Source organism: Nanorana parkeri, unplaced genomic scaffold, assembly GCF_000935625.1.
Source record: "Nanorana parkeri isolate BGI_ZX_2015 unplaced genomic scaffold, ASM93562v1 scaffold47, whole genome shotgun sequence".
Lineage (NCBI taxonomy): Eukaryota > Metazoa > Chordata > Amphibia > Anura > Dicroglossidae > Nanorana > Nanorana parkeri.
This window is the reverse complement of record NW_017306315.1, coordinates 2300928-2311987: the sequence shown is the minus strand read 5'-3', so window position 1 is coordinate 2311987 and position 11060 is coordinate 2300928. Positions and strand designations below refer to the sequence as shown.

The following is an 11060-nucleotide window of genomic DNA, read 5'->3' as shown; positions in this document are numbered from 1 at the left end:
ACAGATCAGCGTCCCCCAAATGACCTGGGGATTCTGATCTGTCATTAAACAATAACATTTTTGCCCGGGACCGGCTAGAAGACTCTGGCAGGTGCCGGACAATAGTAAACAGTTGGGCAGAGCCAGCCGTGATGTCACCACTAGCTCCGCCTAATGGTTTATATTTTGCCGACATCTGTCAGATTCTACATTATGCAGGGGGAGTTCGGCGCGTGCGGTCGGGTCGGCCCGTGTATTTTTTTTTTCCTTTAAAATTTTATGTTAACTTTTTTATTTTTTTTTAAATTTTTTAACATTTTTTAAAATAATTTGTAAACTTTCTTTTTTTTTTCATTTACTTAAGTTTTTTGTAGGTAGCGAGCAGAATAGCTGAGCCAAATGCCACTCGGCGGCATTCGGCTTTTACTGACTGCCGCTCGGCCCCTATGAGAATAGCCGTTTCTCATGAGATCAGCCGATTCGGATGTTGGATCGGCTGAGTTGAACTCCTTCTGCACTTCGGCTCAGCCGATGCAGAGCATGTTCGGCTGACCGAAGGAAGCCGAAGGCAGCCGATGTACGCCTGATTTTAGCCTGATTTTAGCCGATGACGTACAAGGCTGAAGTGAATAGCCGAACGTTGTTTGGCTCACTTCACTTCGGCTGGCTTACTCACTCGGTTGCCTTCGGCAGCTAAGTGTATAACCCTCATAATGTTATTCTGGAGAGCGGTGATGTCACTCCTCTATGATATAGCGTATATTTGGAGAGCGGTGAGCTCACCAGTGTCACATGACCCATTGGTCCATAGTAGAGCAACTTCTGGAGTAAATAAGGAACCTCATTTGTCCCTTTTTAACTGTAATGTGAAAACTAGAGCTCCACTGTAGTTTTCATGAGCCATATATGATACAAAAGCACAAAGCAAGTCCTGGATCTGCTCTGTGACCTTGAACAGTGTTATAGCTTGCTGCTGGAGGTCCTCCATTTCCTTCAAATAGGACACAATATTTGTTGTTTGGAAATGATAGAAGTGCCTCCTGACGGAGCAGTTACTTTAAATCATATAATAATTAACACATTTTGGAGAACAGCTATCTGATCTAATGTGATTTTATGGGCCAGAGACAGCCAGCTGGGTGGGCCGATTTGTATTTGTTGCAACTAATTGTTTTGCCTTTCAGGCAGCTAAAACCGAAAACATGAAGAAGAAGAAGGTTGTAAAATAGTTGTGGGTTTTTTTTTTATGCCTGAAAGTCACGAAGGCTCAGTTGTGAGTGCGGTGCAACCAGCAAGCCTGCGAGACCAATCGTATTTCATAAGCCCCCTTCGCTATTAGACACACCGTGCAGACAATACCTTGGCCAATTGCCCTCATTGCCTGGAAAAATCAAGGGCCGCTATGCCAAGTACACTGTGTAACAAAGACACAGGAATGAAGCTTCGACGGCCCGGGCCAAAAAACTGTCATTTCTGGGCTAACAATTCCCCGGATACCCTACGCAGAACAGTGCTATCATCTGAAGAACGATGAGAAGGTGGAACTTTTGGTAGTGCTGCGTAATGTCAACATATTCCTGACATTCTAAACAATGTGATGTATAGATTTCTCGGTGAACTCTTTAATAGGACTCATTTGACTTCACAAATTATTAAACTCATCGAAGCTCAAGGTGAAGCCTTCAGCTATCCATCCTACCATCAAACGCAAGGCCAATCTAACGGTTTATGTCAGTTTGGTTACAGAAGAGGAGATTAATGGTGGATCTTAAGAGAGGAAAAGCGATTATGCTGATGGCCTCCACAGGGCCTTCTGCTGTTTGATCCGTACTTGGTAAAGGCAGTTAAGTGAGGGGTATAAGGAACACATCACTAAAAATCAACCTTTTCCCTTTTAGTAGGACATTAACATGGAACAATATTCTGGCTTCCTTATGGTCCATCAGGCATTGGGAAAGGTCAAAGTGACCAACCATTCTAGCAGGTAGGAAAGCAATGTGGCACCTGTCATTGGTCCTCTCATGGTGGCACATGGTCCCTGGGACTACATCATGTGTTCAACACTAGATTTAAGGATACTCAGATTTCTCAGTCATGGGCATTTTGGGGTACACCAATTTTAATTTTAAAAAGTTCATGTGGTTTTGGCCTGTATTGCATTGAAATGGTTGTTGATAAGTTTGCTTGCCTACCTTTGCTAGGTTTGCCCCAACCAATTTTGAAAGCTTTGGAGGTGGAACAAAAGAAGAGATGGAAAAAAAAAAAGAGCAGAGCAGGCATTGAAGAGTCAAGCTGGTTGATACTAGGACAGAGACAGAGTGTTCATCAGGAAGAGCTCTGGCCAAGCTGGTCACAGTAGAGAGAGATTTAGTCGGTCACCTGAACCCAATCAGGTATATGTCCCCCAAACACTATAGAAATTAATTCCAATCCATGTTTGAGTCCACTAACCAAGTCATTGTTTATATCTGGATGGAGATCATTTATTGCAATACCCATAATACATTCCTGTTTTTGACTTCAACTAAACCCTTTCCAGATCTACTCAACGTTGCACATAACTGGGTGAAACCAGATACTTTTGATAAGCTTAAACCATAAGTGATCAAAAATTTCAAGAACATTTACAGGGTTATTCACAAAAGGGTGAGGAGTTTGGGGAAGGCCGGAGAAGAGAACAATCCAGGACAACATCGCTGAACTGGAAAGTGAGCTGAATTGGTGAATTTTTACAAATCAACTATTTTGGCCTAGATTGTTCACTTCTCCTGCCTTCTCCAAACTCTTCACCCTTTTGTGAATAACCCTGTTAGTTGTCCCCTAAATTCACGTAAACTGTCCCTGTGTTGATAATAGCGTATAGGGTATAGTAGAATCCTAGACTGCAATGTCTTTTAATATTGATAGCTTCTTTGAAAAGGCAGCTTAAAAACACAGACCTTGTCGTATACTAAAAAAAAAATCAAAGAGAAGTGTTACCTGAGTTGTGGCCGAGTTAGGGGAGCCAGAAGCATCCGCGAATTTGGTCTCTTGCGGAGATGAAGATGGGTTTCCCTGCATTTCATCATTTCTCTCCTGGTCTGGGGACAAGCCATCATCGCTGCTGTCTTCTTCAAAGGCAAAGGCGTCCACCGACTTGGAGTAACTGCCTGTATTGCCTTCAAGAATAAGAAAGAAAAGTTCTATAAAAGTAATATTTTTTTGAAGGACAGTATACATGAATTGTTTAAAATGAACCAAGTGTCTTGAAGGACTTTACTCCTTATGATAGGTATTATTTACACCATGGACAATATGAGCAGGGAAAAAAGTGGCTTTTCTGTTTGCTGGATGTAAGAGATAACATTGCTGCTTCTATAAAACATAATGCGTGACTTACTGCAGAGAGTACAATAAGAAACCTAAACCTAATTAGAATTATCTGAAGTGAGCAACATATATTCCTCATTATACTACTACTAAGGGGCTGCAATATTTATTGTGAACTGGGCTACCTATGAGGCAAAGTAATATTGAAATGGAATTTTTGGGGACCCATGGTGATATTCGCCATATTCTAGAAATATTACATGGCTAAAGGTTTGTGGACACCTGACCATCACACCTAAATGAGCTTGTTGGACATCCCATTCCATAACCATGGCCATTAATATGGCGTTGTTCCCCTCTTGCAACTATAGCCTCCACTCTTCTGGAAGGGGTTTCTCCAAGATTTTGGAGTGTGTCCGTGGGCATTTGTGCCCATTTGGCCAAAGTTTGCCGGAACAGGTGCCAAGGTTGGTGAGACCTGGTTTGCATTTAGCATTCCAATTCATTCCAAAGGTATCCAGTAGAGTTGGAGAACAGGACTCTGTGCAGTTCAATCAAGTTTCTCCACACTAAACAAATTAAACTTTTTGGATCTGGCTTTAGGGGCATAGTCATGCTGGAACAGAAATCGGCCCTCCCCAAGCTCTTACCATAACTGTCTAAACTGTCTCAGTATGCTTTAGTATTAACAACTTTTCACTGAAAACAGCTGGACTAAAAAATTTTGGGGGGTGCTCAGATATTTTTGACCGAATATTAGGTGCAAAAGTAGTGATATCACAACACACATTGACACCTGTCTATAGAAGAGAAATGTAGGTCAGAATATAATCCTGTTAATATGGCTGATATAGGGTAAGTGTACAGCGCTGATTAACCTCCTCAGTGTAACCCGCAATTTTAAATAAAGAATCTCCTTTACTTTTGAAATAAACTCCAGTGATCCGTGTGTGTATCAAATTATTTGTCACAAAATTTCAACGCGATAATTTGCTCAAAGGTGCATTTGAATAGACCATTAATGAGAAAAGAAACCGGTGAACGATCACTTCAAAATATAGCAACCTGCTTTATAGGTTTGGACTTTTAAATAAACAGTTAATAAGAAAAGTGAGTGAATAAATCACATCTATATAAGGCAACCCAAAAAATAACTGAAATAAATGCCGCAAAAGCAGTGATATACAATTGTTGCAAAGTGTACTTATAAGTAAATGAGTGTTCAAAAAACAAACGCTAATCAGACTAGCGACTAAATAATAACTTCTTTCAAGTGACACCAATAAGTTCATCAAACCAGTGATCAAAAGAAATGATAACATTATATATATAAACAAATAGGCGTAAAAAACATGGGTGATAGCAGCTCTTCGTGGTGGTAGCAGCTCTCAAGAACTGGAAGCTGTCCACATGGAATCGGGTGATTGGACGTAGAACAAGGGCAACTGCCAATAAAAGCATCTGGCACCAATCAGCCGCTTCTGAGAAACGATGAGTAAAGAATGATAGCTGCTAATATTAGACAGATTGTTGTTGATCCAGAAGCAGGTGCAAATGATCCAGATAAGGCTCTTAAAACTAATCATTCTTAAGCTATTACTCCCAAGGGGATTTGTCTCCAGCAGTTGTGTACTATAAGTAAATTCTAGATTTTCGCTCCTGTGTAGAGATGTGGTGAAGATATCCAGCCTGGCCAGGCTGTTATCAATTCTTTGGTTCAATCATTCATTTATCGAAACATACCAATCAAACCTTTAGATATCATTTGTTGCAGGGTGACTTTCACAGACAGGATAAGAAGAAATACACATTTTCTTTCCAACTCAAACCAAAAAAAAGTAGAAGTTGATTTACGAGGGAACACATTTTTGGCTCCACAACAGTATAGCCTAATGTGTTGCCTCTTTTCTGAAGAAATTGTGTAAAGGTGCATGTAAATCCTAGTACACATCAGCTGAAACACGGCTGAGCTTACTCAGTTTAAACCCCATCATAGACCACCATGCCAGGCAGTAATGCGACTCGGGTTCTGTTCCTGGACCAGACTCCATTGTGTCCTCACGGACGGAGCGCTTTGAGTGTTGACAGGCAACTGGTAAATAGGTCTATGATATCAACCCTCAGATATGTGCCAGCTCAGAATGTAGACCTTGCTGCCCTGCCGTTTGAATGTTATTAAGCTTTTTGGCTCCAATCTGTGCACTCAAGTCAGATTACGTAAATAACTAGACTGCACTTTGCAGTGTCTAAAAATTTTATATGCAACAGGTCAAAGCCAAAAATGATCCTGCTTTATAGGTTTGGACCAGTAAAGATGTAATTCCAAAGGGACGGATTTAAATCATTATTTTGTAAGAAATGCAGCAAACGGCCCAAAAAATGTTGATTTGTTGGACTTATCGACCATGGAGAAATCTACAGATCAGTGCCAAGTCTATTGAGTGCCTATCATCGCTAGTCGTGTCGGCAAAGCGCAATTCTGAGCTCCAAATTACTTTCAAATTATGTTCGGAGAAATGTTTCTTCTTTCTGCTCTAAAAACTCAACACAAAAGGGAATAGTGTGATGTTATTCCAAGCATTTTCACTTTAGACTGTTGAATTATATCTGCTACAATGTTGGCTGCAACATCTAAGTCTTCCAGTTAAGTTATCTAGGTCACAAATTCTTTTGGGCATCTACTAAGTCAAAGAAAGTGATGGAAGTGGCTTGCCTTTGTTCACGTCACAATGTTATTTAGTCAATATATCTGGAGCATATGGAGCAATAGACATGTGCCATTCATTTCGTTCCCAATCAAAATTCGGACGAATTTTCCCGAAAATTCGGACATTTGGACACATCCGAATCCCAATGGATCCGAATGTGCCCGAATCCAAATTCCCATTTATGAATTCCGGATCCTGTCCAAATTTTGTTCAAAAACTAAACTGAATCAGACGTGTGACTTTTCTAGCCAATTAGATGTGTTTTTTTGGTTTAATGCATCCGAATGGGTCTGAAGACGAATTTTCGTTATGGCAACATGGGAACCATATACAGTATATACATATAAAACTAAAGCTGAAGCTCCCAGACCCGAATGGCATTCGGGATCCGAATTTCCAAATTGCATTTGGGAGCTCCCGAATGCCATTTGGGTCTGCGAGCCTTAGCTTTAGTAACATATGTATATGGTTCCCAGACCTGAATAGCATTCGGGAGCTCCCAAAAATGCAATTTGTAAATTCGGATCACGAATGCCATTCGGGTCTAGGAGATTCAGCTTTAGTATTGATATCTGTATATGGTATTCTGTGGTATTTGCAACGAATATTCGTAAACTCATCCGAAACCAGCGAAAATTTGGCAAACGTCCGAATCCAAAACCCAAATCAAATTGAATTTCGGATCTGAATCCCAAAATAGCGAAATATCCGAACTGAACCAAATTTTTCTGCAGCTTACATGTCTATGGTGCAAAAACATTCAACATCATTTATAGGGTTTACAAAATGACAATCCGAAACGTATACACACCAAATCCTTCTATCAGTTGAGGTGCTCTTTGTCTTTTGTTAGGAAATTCAGAAACTTGATAGGATCATTCTGGAGTCTGTTATGGGGGTAAACCTTGGCAGCCTCAACCATACCCAACAAAATGTCCATGGCAACTTGAACTTCAGAAACATTTGCCAATTGAAAGAATACTGAACGTTGGAAATGTTGCTCAGTGTCTACTTAAATAGAAAAACGCTATACAAGTAAACAGGGGCAAATTTAAAGGTCCTACTTAGAAAAAACAAAATAGATGGAAGTACAAAACGTTCTTTGGGTAGCCAAGATTTTTTTTTCTTGTTCCATGTCTATGTGCTCGGTAACTATCAGATCTTACAGAAAACTGAAGTCATCCCTTAAGACTCATCTCTTTAGGTAAGCCTATCCCACCTCAACCTAACCACTGAACAATCACTTTCTCAAACAATTCATCCCCACAAAGCTCCCTCCTCATGTATCACTTGCCCCTCCCTTTTAGACTGTAAGCCCTCAGGGGCAGGGCCCTCCTTACCATCTTGTCTTGAATTGTATTGTGATTGTAATGTCTTCCTTATATTGTAAAGCGCTGCGCAAACTGTTGGCGCTATATAAATCCTGTATAATAATAATAATCTAAATAGACTATACGGATCCTCTAATCCAACATCAGTATCGAACCTCACAAATGTTTTTTTTTTGCTTAATTGTCAAAACCTTCCACAAAGACAATCCAAACGCTTTTGGAAAACCTTCTGAGAACAGTGAAGGCTGTTATAGCCACAAAGAGAGGGGTTGACTCCATTTTAATGGCCATGGTAGTGGAAGAGGATGTCCAACAAGCATATATAGTTGCGATGGTCAGGTGTCCACAAACGATTGACCTCAACAAATACAGAACATGGCTCACCTTTCATGGTTTCTTTCACAGTAGATTCAAGAGGAATTATGTTTTTTTCCACCAGTTCTAGGGGACCCGGTCTGAGGGCAATCCTTTCATTCAGGTCATCTGCAAGGCGAGCCCTTTTCAGTTTCATCTGGACAGCTTGAGTTGATCCCTCAGCACATGAATCTAGATGCAGGAAACGCTTTTTATTCTCAGGTAAAAAAGTTTTTATTATATCTATAGATATATATATATATATCTATAGATATATATATATATATCTATAGATATATATATATATATCTATAGATATATATATATATATCTATAGATATATATATATATATCTATAGATATATATATATATATCTATAGATATATATATATATATCTATAGATATATATATATATATCTATAGATATATATATATATATCTATAGATATATATATATATATCTATAGATATATATATATATATCTATAGATATATATATATATATCTATAGATATATATATATATATCTATAGATATATATATATATATCTATAGATATATATATATATATCTATAGATATATATATATATATCTATAGATATATATATATATATCTATAGATATATATATATATATCTATAGATATATATATATATATCTATAGATATATATATATATATCTATAGATATATATATATATATCTATAGATATATATATATATATCTATAGATATATATATATATAATCTTACATTGTAGCATAAAAAATGGTTTTAAAGTGTGAAGCAAAACTTAGGGGGTCATTCACTCAGCCGAGTGATTAACCGAGCCGTAGTGAAGTGAGCCAAATGCTGTTCGGCTCTTCACTTCAGCCTTGTACAGCTGATTTCCGCCTTTGGCCGACCTTTCTCCATGCTTCCTCTGCCACCTTTGGCTGCTGTATGGGCTATAGTGAGTAGCCTGTACAGCAGCCCTTCGGTTCAACTGAAGGATCAGCCGAAGCTATGGCTGGATCCTTCGGCTCATTCGTGAATAACCCCCCTCAGACTTTCTCTTTTATATATTCAAATGACACAATTAATATCATTATTATTATTTTACAGGATTTATATAGCGCCAACAGTTTGCGCAGCGCTTTACAATATAAGGAAGACATTACAATACAATTCAAGACAAGATGGTAAGGAGGGCCCTGCCCCTGAGGGCTTACAATCTAAAAGGGAAGGGCAAGTGATACATGAGGAGGTAGCTGTGTGGGGATGAATTGTTTGAGAAAGTGATGGTTGAGTGGTTAGGTTGAGGCGGGATAGGCTTCCCTGAAGAGATGAGTCTTTAGGGATCGCCTAAAGGCAGTTAGAGTGGGAGATAGATGGACAGGTTGGGGTAAGGAGTTCCAGAGGATGGGAGAGACTCTAAAGAAGTCCTGGAGGCGAGCATGGGAGGAATTGACGAGGGAGCTGGAAAGCAGGAGGTCTTTGGAAGGGCGGAGACTTGAGTGTAAATTCCATTTTACACTCAAGTCTGGTCCCTTAGAAAAGTGTATAAAAATTAAAAACATTTTAGTATTAAAAGGTTATAAAATGCATTTTAGAACTTCCAAGAAGTTTATCATGGATGGTTAGGGTTTGCAGGTAGTACTTGTTTAATCCAGCGATATTAAACAATAGCTACAATTAAGGGAAACATGCTAATGTGCCTTATATTAAGAAAAAAGAATACCACAGATGTGCTGAAATCATTATGTCCATTCAATATACCTAAAGGTTACAAAGTACCTTTCAAAAATCCAATCCAATGTTGAGTTGTCGCAAAAGGTGAGGGAAATCCTTCAATGGCGACACCTGTTCCTGTGACAAATCTCCAAAATTGGAATTCCCCTCATTTTAGAGACGTTTCCTCTTATTTACTGTTGTGTCTCCAGAACAGGAGGTGAAGGTAAATCTCCCCAAGGGGACAAGGGACAGCAAAAGATATAACCTAGCATACGTTTTAACCCTTTCCTACTTTATCCAAAACGAATCTGTCAAAAACATTGTAGCCATCTACTCTTTCATAAGTATCACAGCTGCTGCAATCAATGTGGGCTGCAGATGGCTGCTACATAATAAAAGTATAATAATATGAATGTTTTACAATCACATTTTTTAAGCTCTTATCAGTGAGGCTTCCCATGGCAGAGCATCTTACCTTGTAAAATATGCATGTTGGCCAGATCAGACTTTTCCGGCCTGCTTCTGACCTTGTGCTTCAAATAATCTTCACCCTGCAAAGGAATGATTGCAAAACAATGTTGGGGGGGGGGGGAGGGTATGACAGTGCTCAGATTAAACAAATTCCTATTCCCTGCTGTCTGGCAGCAAAATGTTTCATGTGGGCAGCAATATGTGAAATAAATGGATAAATATATATGAACATATTTTAGGCATTTAAGGTTTCATAAAAAATTACCCAGATTTAGGAAAAGCCAAACGTTTGTGTACATTGGACCATCACATCTATGTATCTATATTGCCAAAAGTATGTAGACCGCTCTCCAAAACTTGAGCCGCCTGCACAGAGAGTCTTGGCCTCAACCCTATGAAACACCAGTGAGTCAGGTCATCTCTGTTCACCATCAGTACCTGACCTTATAATTCAAATAGACATACGCCACAGGCCGATATAGGTGTAATGGTCAGGTGTCCACAAAAATAAACTTGAGAGGCCTCCACAGAGCCCTGACCTCAACCCTACTAAACACCAGTAAGCCAAATCTTCCCATTAACCATCAGTACCTGACTTACAATTTCCATAGACACACTCCAAAATCTTGTGGAAAGCCTTAACAGAGGGTTGAGGCCGTTATAGCTATGATGGTCAGGTGTCCACAAACATACACTGAGTGACCTCTACGGAGCCCTGACCTCAACCCTACTAACACTGGTGAGCCAAATCTTCTCATTAAACATCAGTACCTGACCTCACAATTTCCATAGACACATGCCAAAATCTTGTTGAAAGCCTTCGTAGAATGGTTAAGGCCGTTATTGGTATTATGGTCAGGTGTCCACAAAAACTTGAGAGGCCTCAGGAGCCCTGACCTCAACCCTGCTAAACACCGCTGGGCCAGATCTTCCCATTAACCATCAGTACCTGATCTCACAATTTCCATAAACACTCTTTGGGAAAGCCTTCCCAGAAGGGTTGAGGCCATTATACGTATTATGGTCATGTGACCACAAAAATAAACTTGAAAGGCCTCCACGGAGCCCTGACCTCAACCCTACTAAACACCAGTGAGCTAGATCTTCCCAATAACCATTACTAACTGGCCTCACAACATCTCCTGTTTTTTTTTTCTTCTTATTGTGTAGAGTAATAAATTATTTTGAGCATG

The 11060-nt window shown here is 39.4% G+C and overlaps 1 protein-coding gene across 1 annotated transcript in view; it reads right to left on the bottom strand.

Moving 5' to 3' along the window:
* The window catches only part of MYOCD (myocardin), a 46254-nt gene that overhangs the window by 11130 nt on the left and 24064 nt on the right, over positions 1-11060 (bottom strand). Inside the window, exons 3-5 of the mRNA XM_018573430.1 lie at positions 9872-9947; positions 7712-7873; positions 2959-3137 (exon numbers count right to left, since the gene is read on the bottom strand). Of these exons, the coding sequence (XP_018428932.1) occupies positions 2959-3137; positions 7712-7873; positions 9872-9947 (417 nt within the window). The remainder of the gene's footprint in view (positions 1-2958; positions 3138-7711; positions 7874-9871; positions 9948-11060) is intronic.